The sequence below is a fragment of the Salmo salar genome, chromosome 01 (assembly GCF_965601325.2).
Source record: "Salmo salar chromosome 01, fSalSal1, whole genome shotgun sequence".
Classification (NCBI taxonomy): Eukaryota; Metazoa; Chordata; class Actinopteri; order Salmoniformes; family Salmonidae; genus Salmo; species Salmo salar.
This window is the reverse complement of record NC_138291.1, coordinates 137,729,715-137,747,500: the sequence shown is the minus strand read 5'-3', so window position 1 is coordinate 137,747,500 and position 17,786 is coordinate 137,729,715. Positions and strand designations below refer to the sequence as shown.

Genomic DNA, 17,786 nt, shown 5'->3' with positions numbered 1-17,786 from the left:
ATAAATCATAATTTAACTAATTCAGTGTAACATTGATGTTGCATCTCTTATGCTCTGCTATTGCACAATTCTAATTTGTACATAGGTCACAAATGAAGCTATCCCCAGTAAAACTGGAGCACAACCCATGAGCCCACCTCCTGCAGCGCTCACACCTAATCCAGTCTCCACCTGTGACTGAAACCAGCACCTCACAGAAAAGACCTTCTTTGGTGGCTGATGTGGCTTGTTGTGTTGCACCAACCTTCTTTGAGACAATTTTTTTTGGAAGAACCTGATTTGTTTTCTTACTCGCTCTATTTTCTTCTTGTTGATGTTTCTGTCGAGTACAGCCGCAGACTCTGCCTTCCTCTTCCTCTGCCTCGCATCCTGGAGCCTCGGCCACAACTCTAATAGAACTGCTGCAGCTGTTGGTTGTTGGTTTAAGATAAACAACAAGAACACATGAGTATTGGTACAATAAACACTGCTAATCACTATATGCAAACATATATTCCCTAACAAATATATATTACCAACATCTGGAGCAAGGGTAGGCTGCACGGTGGAGGTTGTGGCGGAGGTAGATGTGGTGGAGGTAGAGGTTTTGGCGTTAGAGCTGGTGGCGGTGGAGGTAGAGCTAGGGATGGTGGCGGTGGTAGAGCTGGTAGCTGCATCGGTAGAGGTGGCAGCGGTAGAGCACTGTGGTTGAATGGATTCTTTGCATTGAAAGTAAACGACAAAAACAATACATCGGTGTTAGTACAATAAACACTTTCTACCAAGTACATGCTGCTTCTGCTACTTTTCGTTAATTTAGATAACTTTTTCTTACTGGCAATGGGCTCAGGCTCCTCTATAACCTCAGCGGCGTACGAAGTCTGCCTCTGTGAAGATGTCCTTCTCCAAAGGCCAAAGCCCACTGGCCCGGAAGCCCTCCACTCCTCTCTCCACAGTGGCCACCTTGTTATAGATCTTTGTGAAGAGTCTAGCCATTTGGTATATACATATCCTTTTCCCAGGATGCATCGTCATCCACTGATCTGCTGCCCTGTTGTAAAAGGCCATCAGACCCTTGAAAACAGTACGGTCTAACGGCTGCATCTTGTGGCTGCAGTGGGGTGGCACAGTGATGAGAATCAGACCCTGGCCTCTTGCTGTCAGAACAGCCTCCAGGGTCTTATGGGAGTGGTGCCCATCGAGGATGAGGATGTGGGGTTCCTCAGGGGTGCAACCAACACTGTGGATGAAGTGGTGGAGCCAGTCGACAACGATGGTACGGTCGACTCAGCCTGCGTCACTCACCCTTCCAACGGACCCTGGAGGTGCTCCAACCAGCAGCTGTTCGTTCATCCTCTTCCGGGGGAAGATGAAGAGGGGCAGTACGTACTGCCTCGCTGCACTGATAGCACAAATTACTGTGACTGTGAAGCCACTCTCTGCGCTGGTCAACCATGCAACCTGTTTTGTTCCCTTGGTGGCCACCACAGGCAACAGTTTCTGGACGTTTTGTATTCCCGTCTCATCCATGTTCCAAATCTTTGTTGGCCCGACATCCCTGATGCTGTTTAAAACGTCCTTGTAGGCCGTAAAAAACTGGTCAACCTTAAGCTTATTAAAGCCCACGGCCCTCGCAAGACTGGTTGCTTGCAATACTCAAACGGACAGTTGAGGGATGCACTTCATTAAGCATCTGAACCAGTCCACCCATGCATACCCCTTTCCATTGATGAACCTGTGCTTGATTCCCATCCTATCTGCCAGATCAAAGGCGAGTCATCTCACGTCCCATGATGCAATTGACGAGGTCACTTTCATACGTGGAAGAGAAGACTGGCACCCCACCCACTCCTTTCCTCTGTGGTGCCGTAGGGTTCTTGGTAGAATGTTAAACACCCTGGCAGCCCCCTTTAAGGTCTATTGCCTTCAGGACATGCTGTATCACCCCAGAGACATAGCTTCCATGGTCTGTCTTCTTCTTGTATGTTCACATCTGAAAATAAAAACATGAAATTATATTCATAACTGTAAGGAACTGACCCTTAACCTAAGCCCCGACCACAAATCTAACAGATGGCCCCTAACCCAAAATCCTCCCTAACCCTAACCCCTAATATAACAGATGGCCCCTAACCACCACACACAGGACTGTGTACCTCAAGACAAGTCAGTTTCTTTCAAACCACCTGACTCAAAGTATTATTAACCCACAGGGGGAGAGGTGCCAATTTAAAAGCTCTCTCTTAAAAACGTAGTTAGACATCTAGCTATATGACATAAAATGCTGTGTAAAATAGCTAAAAAGCTATAAAGTAAGATTAACTGTAAAGCTATCAGTCACTAGTGGACACATTTACAACTGCAATTAAGTTATATTATATTTTTTATGTATTTTACCTCAGATGATCTTGTAGTAAAGTTGCTAGCTAGCACTGCTAGCAGCTTATGCTAACTAGCATTTACTGCTAGTGAGGTTGCTAGATAGCAGGTTAGCATAAACTAGCACTAACTAAATGTCTAAATGACAGGTAGAAACACATTCATAACCATAAGGAGGTAACTAGCCCCCAGGGGCCAGATTCCCCCTAGTGGGGGGGGGTGAATTGCCCCAACACACTCATCCAGCATATTACTACTTTACTCAAAAAGTATCTATATATCTCTAAACAAGTGGATTATTTATCTTAAGGCTTTCCTACTTGTATATTAAAATATATATATATATATATATATATATATATATATATATATATAGATCTAACTTCATTAGAATATAGCTACAACTTTTTCAGAATTTACAAAAGTTAGATCAACTTATCACAAAATCGTTTTGTTGAAATATCTCCAAAAGTTGTGATCACACAGAGGACATTTTTGGGTGAGGGAAATTGCTGGGAAATTGTTGGGAAAATAATTTGGTGACATCTTGTGGTCTTAATGTGAATTACAGGGAGGGGGAGGGGTAGTTACCCCTAGTACCCTAATAATGGTATCAGTGAGAATGACTAAAAATCAATGGGGGCCCTCTGGGGGTCAGGGAACCTGGGCACATGCCCTGCGTGCCTGGTTGGTACTCGGCCATGATTACTACAAGTTTAGATATCTGGCTAGACTAACTACCAATCTAAAAAAAATAGTTAGCTGACATGGCTAATTGAGTGACTGTCAGTGACTGACATAACAAGAGAAAAACTGCTGGTGCACAACCAAATTTTGAAATTGCACCTGTTGTATTCTACTATTCCTACCCTCAATAATTAATTTAGACCCAAATGAGTCGCTTATGCTTGGAATAATCCCTGGAACTGGTCCCGACTACCGGTTATGATTCCTAAAGCATAATATCAAATCTTCTGTATAAATTATATATTTCCATCTGAGTTAAAAGTTCAAGATATACTATATTGATGAGATGTCTTGGCAATGTGTATCTATAAAACCAATACTTTGCATTTAACCTATCAAACAACCTGTGTAGATTATTCCTGATATCTGTGTGCCTTTTCCTCAATTAGTTATTAAAGGACCATAATAACATTGCTACAGTAACTGAGAAAAGTAACACAGCAATGGGACAGATTATTAGAGTATTTACCGAAAGGGGACGTGACCGGTGTTCTCATATTGTGCTGGCAAGCAGGCGATAGGCTCTTCTGTTGATCCTCGTCAGCTGCTATCATGAAACCCCACTGTGCCCATGGCTTGGTGTGCAGTCCGGTACAGAACTCTACCGAATAGTTTACGCCCGTCGGCCAAGCGATTTTGAATGAGACGGCAGAGACCGTCTAATTTACCTTTGATCAGAATTTCGATGCGCGCTATAATTCGATAATTCCAAGGGGAAGATCGGCTCTGCATTCCGTGTCAAATTACGGCGACTAGGCTATCTGTCGCCATTAGGGTAGCCTTCCAATGGTAGGCTACTCGATTGACGGTTTTTAATCATCTTTTTAGGTAGAAGTGTAGTGTAGTTTTAGTCTAATGAGATATACGGTTTGCTGATAGGCTTGGCCACTGTGCTTTCAAGGATACGACAACGACACGTCCAAGGAACAATTGACTCGTGCGAGTGTTGTTCTTTTTTTTAAATCTCTGTCCACGAGTTGAGGAGAAGAAGCCGCAATCATGTTCGAGACGAGAGGGATTCCTTTTATTCTGCTTGACATAGCCTGTTTAATTATCGGTATGTATCTGGTTGACATGACTTGCGTATTATGTTGTTACAGTGTAATGAGTTAACCTTGTTTCCATAATGATATTTTTGGCAATCGCTGTCACGTGCATGCATAGGCTATGGCGTTGGGAGTCCGTGGGTTTGAGATTCGATATTAGCCAGACATTCGGACCTTCAAACTTCAATAACTCGCGAAATAAATGAGGTACATACCTATGGTTAAGCTCTTTACGAAGGCAAAAGTTGTACAACATTGCACAGGTCTTATTTTTATAATCATATGGTAACGGTGTAGGCAGCGTGGCTCACCATCAACGCAACCAGTTAGGGACCGTCGACAAAGTACATGATCACAATATTGAAACGTCAATCGCTCTTCAACCACCTGATTTAGCAACATTTCAGTTGTCCATTATTCCTTACAAAGAGAGGTATGTTGCACACCCGTTGGTTTTGTCATAAAATGATTCTATTAAAGATATATCATTTAATTAAAACAATTCTCACAATTCAATAGCTCCTTGATCATATGACCAAGGCACTTCAAACCAACTATGTATTGCTCAATGGAGAGGGGGACACATTGCACACCCTTTGGTTTTCAAAAAAAACAGCACATATACGATTTTATGTAAATATTTGAAACTTTAGAATTCCAATAGCTGTTAACCCACGTGACTTAGCAACCTCATTTCAACTGTCATTTTACATGCAAATGCCAATATTGAATTATATATTATGCTGTTGTAGTTGGCTATACATTCAGTAACATTTTATGCCTTCACAATGTTCATGGCTAGTGCAGAGAGAAGTTTCATACACAGGTCTGCAGAGATGTTAACCTCTAAAAGTCTAAGCCGTGGGGGGGGGGTTCTACTAAGCTAACACATGGAATTGTTTTAAGATAGCGTAATGATCCATGGTATGACTATTTGATTTCGAATTTTAGGACCCATTTTTAAGTATACTTAAAAAAAATATATATAATAATTTGATAAAATATAGAATTGCCTTTATTACTATAGCCCATAGAAACACGTTGAATAATAGGCTTGGGCGGTATCCAGATTGTCATACCGACCTTGTTCCATACCAGGATATTTGGTAGTACTGGCACTGAACGCAAGGGGCACTATTTTCAAACCCCATAGATCCTCTGTTATCCAAAGGTTAGCATTGCTAACATGTACATTTAAAATCCCATAGAGAATGCTAACTAAATTCTAACTAGCGCATTGCAAGCATTTTATACAGTCTTTGACTTAAAGTATTTGCAGGACAGACACCCCAGTACATAAAGTTATACAAGTAACTCAAAAATGCTACTCATAGTTTGATGCATGCACAAAACAAATATTAGACAGCAAGGCTCTTGATCCATGAGGGGATACTGATCAAGAGCCTTGTTGTTACCAAGCTAAGCTTGATTTTGGAAGTAACTAACCACTTAGCTAGATTGCTAACTAGCTATTAAATTAGCAAACCAATGCACAACAGCAGAGCATTAAGCACAGTTTTGACCATTAACCTAATAAGTATAAGATATCTATACTGAACAAAAATATAAACACAACATGTAAAGTGTTGGTCCCATGTTTCATGAGCTGAAATGAAAAATCACAGAAATGTTAAATGTGCACAAAAATATTTTCTCTCAAATTTAGTGCAGAAATTTGTTTACATCCCTGTTAGTGAGCAATTCTCATTTGCCAAGATAATCCATCCACCTGACAGGTGTGGAATATCAAGATGCTAATTAAAAAGCATTATCAGTACACAGGTGCACCTTGTGCTGGGGACAATAAAAGGCCACTCTAAAATGGGCAGTTTTGTCAAACAGCACTACCACGCATGTCTCAAGTTTTGAGGGAGTGTGCATTTGGTATGCTGACTGCAGGAATGTCCATCAGAGCTGTTGCCAGAGAATTGAATGTTTATTTCTCTGCCATAAACTGCCTTCAACATCGTTTTAGAGAATTTGGCTGTTTGTCCAACCGGTCTCACAACCGCAGACCATGTGTAACGACGCCAGTCCAGGACATACACATCTGGCTTCTTCACCTGCGGAATCATCTGAGATCAGTCACCTGGAGAGCTGATAAAACTGTGGGTTTGCACAACTGAAAAATTTATGCACAAACTGTCAGAAAATGTCTCAGGGAAGCTCATCTGCTTGCTCAACAGGGTCTTGACCTGACTGCATTTTGGCGTCGAAACCGACTTAGTGGGAAATTGCTCACCTTCGATGGTGACTGACATGCTGGAGAAGTGTGCTCTTCACAGATGAATCCCGGTTTCATCTGTGCCTGCAGATGGCAGACAGTGTGTGTGGGCATGTGGTTTGCTGATGTCAACGTTGTGAACAGAGTGCCCCATGGTGGCGGTGGGATTATGGTATGGGCAGGCATAAGCCATGTATAACGAACACAATTGCATTTTATCTATGGCTATGTCATGCCATTCATCACCTCATGTTTTAACATAATGCACAGCCCCATGTCACAAAGATCTGTACACAATTCCTGGAAGCTGAAAATAACCCAGTTCTTCCCTGGCCTGCATATTCATCAGAAATGTCACCCATTGAGCATGTTTGGGATGATCCGGTTCGACAGCATGTTCCAGTGCCTGCCAATATCCAGAAACTTCGACAGTCATTGAAGAGGAGTGTGACAACATTCCACAGGCCACAATTGGCAGCCTGATCAACTCTGCGAAGGAGATATGTTGCGCTGCAATAGGTGGTTACACCAGATACTGATTGGTTATCTGATCCACGTCCCTAAGTATTTTTTTTTTTTAAAGGTATCTGTGACCAACAGATGCATATCTGTATTCTCAGTGATGTGAAATCCATAGATAACGGCCTAATGAAATTATTTCAGTTGATTGATTTCCTTATATGAACTGTAACTCAGTAAAATCTTTGAAGTTGTTGCGTTTATTTTTTTGTTCAGTGTAACTTGCAAACATTTAGTTGTAAATTCCATACGGTAACTAGATCACCTGGTGCATGCTGCACAACAGTGAGTGAATCACAAGGTTCCGGTGTCTCATCGTTCTGTGCTTGTAAACAAATACCACGTGACTGGGGACTACTGGCAAGCTTCATAATGAACGGTGAAATGAAGAATGCAATCTTCTTTATCTCCTAACATATTGCACAAATTGAATGCAGGTATTTACTTAAGTAGATACAAATATTCACATTTATAAAAAATAAAAAAAGTAGTTTCAATGATATTGACGGTATTGGAAAAACCATCTCTTGGCTCTGTCCAAATACCCCGGTATACCTCCGAAACCTATTGAATAATACATTCATAAATGGCAAAAAAGACAGTCAAAAAATAAATCATAAGGTTTTGAAGTGTAAGAAAGCTCAGGAAATATGTTTTTTTGAACACATATTTAACCCTTTTGTTTTTGTTGGCACAAAACTACCTCCATACTTCCATTCATTTGTATGGGTTACCTTCAGATGAGTCCCTTGACACCTGTATGGGTCGTAGAGCAAAACAGAGAACACCATCGGGTTCGTGAGAGTCTCCCCTTTCCACAGCGGGGTCATATCGGTCTGATTTTTGGGGTGTCTCATGGTCTGACAAACGCCGCCGTAGCTCGACCACTTTCCACCGCAGATGCGGAAGGACGACAGATTTCTCTAGCTTAAACGGACAGGTTTTGATGGGGATATCTGTATTATGTTACTTATATTAACACACAGTACCCGCAAAACACCAGTCTCAACGTCAACAGTGAAGAGGCGACTCTGGGATGCTGGCCTTCTAGGCAGAGTTCCTCTGTCCAGTGTCTGTGTTCTTTTGCCCATCTTAATCTTTTTTCATTTTATTGGCCAGTCTGAGATATGGATTTTCCTTTGCAACTCTGCCTAGAAGGCCAGCATCCCGGAGTCGCCTCTTCACTGTTGGCGTTGAGACTGGTGTTTTGCAGGTACCATTTAATTAAGATGCCATTTGAGGACTTGTGAGGCGTCTTTCTCAAACTAGACACTCCAATGTACTTGTCCTCTTGCTCAGTTGTGTCCCGGGGCCTCCCACTCCTCTTTCTATTCTGGTTAGAGCCAGTTTGTGCTGTTCTGTGACGGGAGTAGTACACAGCGTTGCACGAGATCTTCAGTTTCTTGGCAATTTCTCACATGGAATAGCCTTCATTTCTCAGAACAAGAATAGACTGACGAGTTTCAGAAGAAAGGTCTTTGTTTTTGGACATTTTGAGCCTGTAATCGAACCCACAAATGTTGATTCTCCAGATGCTCAACTAGTCTAAAAAAGGCCTTTAATCAGAACAACAGTTTTCAGCTGTGCTAACATAATTGCAAAAGGGTTTTCTAATGATCAATTAGCCTTTTAAAATGATAAACTTGGATTAGCTAACACAATGTGCCTTTGGGGTTGTTGCTGATAATGGGGTTGTTGCTGATAATGGGCCTCTGTACGCCTATGTAGCTATTCCATTCAAATCTGTCGTTTCCAGCTACAATAATAATTTACAACATTAACAATGTCTACTGTATTTCTGATAAATTTTGTTATTTTCATGGACAAAAAAAGTAGCTTTTCTTCCAAAAACATGGACATTTCTAAGTGACCCCAAACTGTTGAACTTGTGTGTGTGTGTTGGAATCTTTTTGTGAGAACTAAAGGCTATGCAATATGCCTTTCTATGTAAGGAATAATATACAATTGAAATGAGGTTGCGTGGTTGAGGAGCTATTGAAACGTAAATACTGTGATCATGCACTTTGTTGACGGTCCCTAACTAGTTACATTGAAGGTGTGCCAGGCTTTCTAAACATTGCCATGTGATTTATGAAACTCCGGTCCGAATTGGGGAAATAAGACCTGTGCAATGTAAACCTTTTTTTCCTTAATAAAGAGCCTAACCTGAGATGGATAGCTCAAATCGTTCGCGAGCACTTGAAGTTTGAATGTCTGAATTTCTGTCAAATATTGAATCTCAAACCAAGGTGGAAGACCAAGGGAGTGGTTATATGTTGCCTATTGGTCAAGCAAGGGTGCAATTTCTTGAATAATTTGATTATAAATCATAAACAGCCGAACAAGTATTTTATTGACTGCTGCTGCTGGTTTACTTAGTTGATTGATGTTGATCAGTTTATTGCATGTGAGATTGATGTGGTTGCAATGTAATAGAGAATGGTAACAAATGTTGCGGTCTAGAATGATTGTTGCAATGTAACTCCCGACAAAACTTGTAGAACTATGGCGTGAGCATTGCTGTTGTTTAGATTGTATCGAGTTCCAGCCAACACCTTTATCGTGCATCCACACATTATCTATTCAAAGCTATTAGGGACTGTCTTCTATTTCAGGCAATATTGAATTGCCATTCATTTGTGATGATTTATCCATTGTTGCCTGGAAACATGGCCTTATTGTGTTAGGGATTCTCTTAAGAGCTTTATGGAAAACCCATTATGGATAACCCAACCTGTCTCATCATATACTTATGAACTCTAAAATCATTACCTGGTCAATTTGTGTCAATTCTGCACTGGTGCATTTTGTAACTTAGGCTACTTCTAACAATGCCTGGTTTATGAGATACTAGGCCTAAATAATATAACATATAAAGTTCTGATAATCTCTTTTTCAGATTATGACTCATATTTCAACGGATTTGTGTAGGGGTTTAAACTCATTCTGAATTATGGAAGTCCTGGATGAGTCATAGATAATGTATTCCAAAGTGCAGTGATCTAATTTAATTTCCCTGTGTGCTAAACGTTATCTAAGAGGACCCATGAGCCTCAACATGTAAAGTTAATAGGACCGTGACAAATTAAAGCTAAGAGTCTATTTTTTGGTGGGGAGAAATTAAGTTTTTACCATTTTCCATCCTTAGTTTTAGAGAAATTATTTGCCTTCTGTAAAATGTAAGAAGCATTGCCTTGTACCTTGTTATTCTGTTACCAAAAACCCACATATCGTAAAGATATTTAAAAATGTCTCTCCCTCATGAGGATGAAAGTTCAGAAGTAACAAGTGAAGGTAGACTTACCAATTAGTTGGTGTTTTTACTGATATCACGTTTGTTTATGAATTAGTAAGTGATTAAAACTCGTAATTCTGTTACCAAATCAGTAACAGAATTACAGAAAAATCTGTAACGAAATTACCGCAATTGAATTGGCTACAATGGGAACTCCTAGTAGTCACAAACCTCAGTTGGGTCACCTGCTACTGTTCTCCCTTCCACTGGCATACTGTTATGTTCAGCTGTTTTATTTCTGTTGGCTGGTGGTCAAAGCAAGACTGTGAAAATAAGTCTGGACAATCCTTCCCTCTTACTCTCTCTGCCGCTCTCTCTCTCTCTCTCTCTCTCTCTCTCTCTCTCTCTCGTTAATGTCATCTCTCCCTGCTCTTACTGACAGCTACCATGACACCACCACCTACCCGCTTTCCATTTACTGTAACAAGCCAAATCTAATTTCATTTGTCACATGCACCAAATACAACAGGTGTAGACTTTACCGTGAAATGCTTACTTACGAGCCCTTTCCCAACAATGCAGAGTTAAAAAGTAAGAAATTAGCAACAAAAAAAAAAGGAAATAGTAACATAATAAAATAATATACGAGGAGGACCCGTACCGAGTCAATGTGCAGGGATACGAGGTAATTGAGGTAATATGTACATGTAGATGGGGGTCAAAGTAACTAGGCAATCAGGATGGATCATAAACAGAGTAGCAGCGTGTGTGATTGTGTGTGGAGTCTATGCATTTGTGTGTGTGGCATCAGTGTGTGTGGTTGGAGGCCAGTGAGTGTGCATAGAACCGGGGCAAGAGAGTCCGTGCAAGTCAAAAGGGGGTCAATGCAAATAGTCAGGGTAGATATTTGATTAACTGTTCAGCCGTCTTGGGGGTAGAAGCTATTCAGGAGCCTTTTGGTCCCAGATTTGGTGCTCCGCTACCGCTTGCTGTGCGGTAGCAAAGAGAACAGTCTATGACTTAGGTGACTGGAGTCTTTGCCATCCAGGACCTGTTTATAGAGGTCCTGGATGGCAGGGAGCTCGGCCACAGTGATGTACTGGGCCGTACGCACTACCCTCTGTAGCGCTTACAGTCAGATGCCAAGCAGTTGCCATACTAAGCGGTGATGCAGCCAGTCAAGATGCTCTCAATGGTGCAGCTGTAGAACAGTGAAGAAGATCTTACAGCCCATGCCACATCTTTTCAGCATCCTGAGCAGTGGTGATTTTAGCATGGAAATGTTGGTGGGGCAAAAATAAAGTGGAATGCATGCCAGCAAAGCCACTAAACAATACATTAATTGCACTTTAACGGTGACAAACGGTGCCCACATAAAGTTGTCCCAACACCTTGCCACTGCTATACCTGGATTTCAGCGGAGCCTTGTCTGGCAGCGAAACCGTTAATTCAGCCTAATTTACTGCCTTTTAAAAAAACATAGCTTATATGGCTGACTTGCTCAAACAAATTTCTAATGACAATTGAGATATACAAACTATGGCATAAGGGGACGACAACTTGTTGTGTAATGTTTGTTCAATGGCCGATGAGCACCGTTTTATCCATAATTTCTCTTCATGTGAAAAGAATTTGCCAGTAGTTTGTCGACTTGATTTATGATGATGACTGCTAGCTAAGATTGTTAAAGTATTATGTTGACATGATCAGTCCAATCAAAGCTACTGTGGGGCGGCAGGTAGCCTAGTGAGCGTTGGGACAGTAAACGAGAGGTTGCTGGATCGAATCCCGGGCCGACAAGGTAAAATTCTGTCGTTCTGCCCAAACAAGGCAGTTAACCCACTGTTCCCCGGGCGCCGAAGACGTGGATGTTGATGTAAGGCAGCCCCCCGCACCTCTTTGATTCAGGGGGTTGGGTTAAATGCGGAAGACACATTTCAGTTGAAGGCATTCAGTTGTACAACTGACTAGGTATCCCCCTTTCCCCCTACATAAAACATAATTTGATGTCATTTTATCTGTGGCCAATGACCTTGAGCCTTCTTGGATGGGCACTTCTATGGCAGCAGCCGAAGGGCTAGAATTTTTTTATGTCTCTTCTTACACTTGGCAGTGACGTAAAGTCCCCATGAGTGACAGAACACTGAGCCAATCATGACGCAACACTCTGTATTTTCTGCTGCCTTGCCCCACCACCACAGAAAGCACTGAGCTAGACTGAAACTCCTGCATTTTGGAGCTGCCTTACTCAAGAAAACAAAAAAGAGACGTATTCATGCCAAAACAACATGCAAAAAGGGCAAGCCCCACCCCCCCCAAAAAATAAATATATATAGCAAAAAATGTGGGGCTCAAAACAGGTGGGGCTCTGAATGATGGGTCGCCACTGCTCCTGAGGGGGAAGAGGCATTTTCGTGCCCTCTTCACGACTGTGTTGGTGATTTGGACACTGAGGAACTTGAAGCGTTCGACCTGCTCCACTACAGCCCTGCCGACGTGAATAGGGGCTGCTCGGCCCTCCGTTTCCTGTAGTGCACGATCAGCTCCTTTGTCTTGCTGATGTTGAGGGAGAGGTTGTTGTCCTGGCACTACACCGCCAGGTCTCTGACCTCCCTATAGGTTGTCTCATCGTCGTCGGTGATCAGTCCTACCACCGTAGTGTCGTCGGCAAACTTAATGACGGCGTTGGAGTCGCGCGCGGCCAAGCAGTCTTGGGTGAAGGAGGGGACTAAATGATTCCATATGTGGTTCAACATGATTCCATATGTGTTATTTCATAGTTTTGACGTCTTCACTATAATTCTACAATGTAGAAAATAGTAAAAAAATAAACACCCTGCAATGAGTAGGTGTGTCCAAACTTTTGACTGGTACAGTACATGGATACAATAAATACAACAGAGTAGCTCTACATGTAATAACATGAATATAAACAGAGCAAATGAATGGAATACAGTATTGACAGCAATAGCACAACATTGATAGTGATAAATAGAACAAAGGACTGTATGACTATAAAAAACATGTAATAACGTACAGGGACAAATTACCACTAACGGTAGTAAATACACACTCGATCACCGCCGCACACTTTTACCCACGCACTTCATTAACATACTGCTGTACATCCACCTCTGGTCTGCGCTGGAAGGCAACAGCCATCGGCAAATGTGTCCTATTTTGTAAGGATGCAACGGCACGCATCAGGCCTGCCTAGCCAGTGCAGGACCAGCTAGATGTCCTTAGCCAATCAGAGGGTGCATGGTCAGTTCAGAGTGTGGGGCAAGCGGGCACCAGCTGATTGGCTGAGACCCATGGGCTGTGCGCTGATCGATATCTCCTCACATGAGGGGTAGACTCTGCAGAGCCAGCCAAACACAAACCGATGTGCACATAAACAAGTCGAAATGTGAAATAGTGTCTACAATGAGTGTTTTTTTTTATTAACTTTGATTAGCAGATGGTGCCGTAGGACTTCTGTCAAGGACCCTCGTCCAACTACGTCAACATTTGTAATTGGCTGATTTATAGAATTTGTTAATGGACGTCCAGCTGGTGGTGTTAGCAATAGCATAGGGCTATCTTATGGGGGCAAAAGCTTGTTCTATCACGTGCAACTATGTCAAAGATTTTATTTAGTAGATGAGGATTTAGACTCAACAATTCAAACTGTTTCTAATATTGTATGGCCCCTCAATCACCAATGTCTAGATTTGTGACTACGGATAACTTCATAGCTGTCTCTTGAAATTGTGGTCTATAGGTAAATCATAGGGATGTGTGTGTGTTTGTCAGGCTTGCTCACGTAACTAAACCCATATGGTTGGTTTTAAGTTACTCTGCTGGTGGCAAGAAACCTTAATGTACATATCATGACAGCATGTGTGTGGTGCTTTTACCTCTGCAATTTCACAGACGACAAAGTAACCTAAACATATTAAGGAGTTGTAACAGCCTATTTGAATGTTTGTGACTTGACTTTTCAATGTGACTACACTCTAACTACACTCTTTCCCTAGGCCCAGAAGCCTCCAAGCCTAGTATTCATTGAGTGTATTGGTGCATGGATATCTCTGCACTGAAGCTTAACCATGACCAGTGTCCTCCCCTGTCCTCTTTGAAGTCGAGGAGGCCAAGACAGGATAAGATTATGAGAGAGAGGGAGGAAAGGGAGTCTTGGGATTTTGAAGGTGGCCTGCTGTGTTTTACACACCCACAGGCGCTCTCAGCTGTCACCGCCACTCAATTTAACGGGGTGGCACAGCTGACAATGAGAAATGAAAAACCCAGATATAGATACCAGACAGAAAAGAGAGAGCAGCTTGGAAGCTTTGGTTGTGGCTGGCAAGTAGGCTATAGGTAGCAGGATTGGGGTCAATTCCATTTTCAAGTCAAAGTCCAAAACTCCTCAAAACAATGTAAATTCACTTCCTAATTGACTGAGTAGAAAACTGAATTGACCCCAACCCTGTTGGACGTGTACTCGGAACATGCACTGACCAGCTGGCAAGTGTTTTCACTAACATTTTCAACCTATCCCTGACCCGGTCTGTAATACCAACTTGTTTCAAGCAGACTACCATAGTCCCCGTGCCCAAGAACACCAAGGTAACCTGCCGAAATTACTATTGCCCCGTAGCACTCGCAAATATAGCCATGAAATATTTTGAAAGGTTGGTCATGGCTTACATCAACACCATCATCCCAGCCACCCTGGACCCACTCTAATTCAAATCCCGCTCCAACTGATGACAAAATCTCTATTGCACTCCACACTGCCCTCACCCACATGGACAAAAGGAATACCGACGTAAGAATGCTGTTCATTGACTACAGCTTGACTACAGCTCAGTGTTAAACACCATAGCGCCCTCCAAGCTCAGGACCCTGGGACTGAACACCTCCCTCTGCAACTGGATCATGGACTTCATGACAGGCCACCCCTAGTCGGTGAGGGTAGGCAACAACACATCCGCTATGCTGACCATCAACACGGGGGCCCCACAGGAGTGTGTGCTTAGGCCCCTCCTGTAGTCTGTTTACCCACGACTGTGTGGCCTCTCACGAATCCAAAACCATCAAGTTTGCTGACGGTGGTAGGACTGATCACTGACGATGATGAGGCAGCCTATACGGAGGAGGTCAGAGACCTGGCAGTGTGGTGCTAGAACAACAACCTCTCCCTCAACGTCAGCAAGACAAAAGAGCTGATCGTGGACTACAGGAACGGGAAGGGTGTGCTCGTCCTTCCAACTACATTGATGGGGCTGCAAGTTCCTCGCTAATCACATCACTAAGGAATTAACATGGTCCACACTCAACACTATCTTCCCCCTCAGGAGGCTAAAAAGATCCTCTAAAAGTTATACAGCTGCAATATTGAGAGCATCTTGACTGGCTGCGTCACCGCTTGGTACGGCAACTGCAAAGCACCCGACCGCAAGGCGCTACCGAGGGTGGTGAGTACGGCCCAGTACATCACTGGGGCCGAGCTCCCTGCCATCTATACTAGGCGGTTTCCAGAGCAAGGCCCCCCAAAAAACTGACTCCAGCCACCTAAGCCAAAGACTGTTCTCTCTGCTACCACACGGCAAGCGGTACCAGGGCACCAAGTTTGGAACCAACAGGACCCTGAACAGCTTCTACCCCCAAGGCATAAGACTGCTAAACAAGGCTGCAAAATAGCTAATCAAATGGCCACTCGGACTACCTTATTGACCGTTTCTTTTACTAACTCTATATACACCACGCTGGACTCTACCCACACACATACGTAAGGTGTCCGCATGCTTCCCAGCTGAAACAGTTCGGAAAATGGCGTATTTATATTATGTTTTTTGTTGTTCGTTTTGGACTTCGGCAAGGGTATTTTTCCGGGAGTTCGGGCACAATTTTTTTTTTTTCTAGAGGCAAGCCCGAAGTCGGTAGCCGAAGTCTACGCCCCCTCCTCGGCGATTGGTCAACAGTAGAGATTCTACAATGAAGTGCCTGTTGTCATTCAACAAGAGACGACTCGTTCTCATGCACATTCTTTCACTTGAGAAATACTGCACCAAACATCCTAGTCAGCTGCAAAATTGCGCAACTAAGATCTCGACAAAAAAAAAACGCTAGAATTAATGACAGCTTTCTTGAGTTATCTTCAATTAATCCTGACTATTTTTATACTGGCTACTGCGTTTCAAAATGGACAAACAGTACTATTGCTGCTTTTTTCAAGCGAAGGTCTTTTAAGGGAGTATGCGAGCACACTCATTCGGTTTGGCGCCAGCTGAACTAAAGCATGCTGATGCCTTTACACTGACATCCCAACACACACATACAGTTGAAGTCGGAAGTTTACATACACCTTAGCCAAATATATTTAAACTCAGTTTTTCACAATTCCTGACATTTAATCCTAGTAAAAATTCCCTGTTTTAGGTCAGTTAGGATCACCACTTTATTTTAAGAATGTGAAATGTCAGAATAATAGTAGTGATTTATTTCAGCTTTTATTTCTTTAATCACATTCCCAGTGGGTCAGAAGTTTACATACCCTTAATTAGTATTTGGTAGCATTGCCTTGAAATTGTTTAACTTGGGTCAAACATTTTGGGTAGCCTCCCACAAGCTTTTGAATTTTGGCCCATTCCTCCTGACAGAACTGGTGTAACTGAGTCAGGTTTGTAGGCCTCCTTGCTCTCACACGCTTTTTCAGTTCTGCCCACACATTTTCTATAGGATTGAGGTCAGGGCTTTGTGGTGGCCACTCCAATACCTTGACTTTGATGTCATTAAGCCATTTTGCCACAACTTTGGAAGTATGCTTGGGGTCATTGTCCATTTGGAAGACCCATTTGTGACCAAGCTTTAACTTCCTGACTGATGTCTTGAGATGTTGCTTCAATATATCCACATAATTTCCTTTGCTCATGATGCCATCTATTTTGTGAAGTGCACTAGTCCCTCCTGCTGCAAAGCACCCCCACAACATGATGCTGCCACCCCCGTGCTTCACGATGGGGATGGTGTTCTTGTTGCCATCCTGTACCTGTCCCGCAGGTGTGATGTTCGGATGTACCGATCCTGTGCAGGTGTTACACGTGGTCTGCCATTGCGAGGACGATCAGCTGTCCGTCCTGTCTCCTTGTCTTAGGCGTCTCACAGTACGGACATTGCAATTTATTGCCCTGGCCACATCTGCAGTCCTCATGCCTCCTTGCAGCATGCCTAAGGAACGTTCATGCAGATGCGCAGGGACCCTGAGCATCTTTCTTTTGGTGTTCTTCAGAGTCAGTAGAAAGGGTTCTTTAGTGTCCTTAGTTTTCATAATTGTGACCTTAATTGCCTACCGTCTGTAAGCTGTTAGTGTCTTAATGACCGTTCCACAGGTGCATGGTCATTAATTGTTTATGGTTCATTGAACAAGCATGGGAAACGGTGTTTAAACCCTTTACAATGAAGATCTGTAAAGTTATTTGGATTTTTACGAATTACCTTTGAAAGACAGGGTCCTGAAAAAGGGACATTTCTCTTTTTGCTGAGTTTACTACCTCGTACCTCTGCACATCGACTCGGTACTGGTACTCCCTGTATATAGCCATATTTTTTTTATTCGTTATTCACTGTGTATTTATTCCTCATATCCCTATTTACATTTAAATGTAATATTTTT

The 17,786-nt window shown here is 42.6% G+C and overlaps 1 protein-coding gene and 1 long non-coding RNA gene across 3 annotated transcripts in view; one reads left to right on the top strand and one right to left on the bottom strand.

Moving 5' to 3' along the window:
• Positions 1–3,789, bottom strand: part of LOC145885799 (uncharacterized) — a 4,952-nt gene extending 1,163 nt beyond the window's left edge. The window contains exons 1-4 of the long non-coding RNA XR_014397388.1: positions 3,575–3,789; positions 815–1,972; positions 516–698; positions 1–407 (exon numbers count right to left, since the gene is read on the bottom strand). The exon at positions 1–407 is cut by the window's left edge and continues 1,163 nt beyond it. This is a non-coding gene — a long non-coding RNA (uncharacterized LOC145885799). The remainder of the gene's footprint in view (positions 408–515; positions 699–814; positions 1,973–3,574) is intronic.
• The window catches only part of LOC106561845 (phospholipid phosphatase 1), a 35,992-nt gene continuing 21,891 nt past the window's right edge, over positions 3,686–17,786 (top strand). Inside the window, exon 1 of one of the 2 annotated variants that reach the window (XM_014126113.3) lies at positions 3,686–4,162. In XM_014126113.3, the coding sequence (XP_013981588.1) occupies positions 4,105–4,162 (58 nt within the window). In that variant the 5' untranslated portion in view covers positions 3,686–4,104. The remainder of the gene's footprint in view (positions 4,163–17,786) is intronic. The other variant, XM_014126118.3, reaches the window with a different exon arrangement.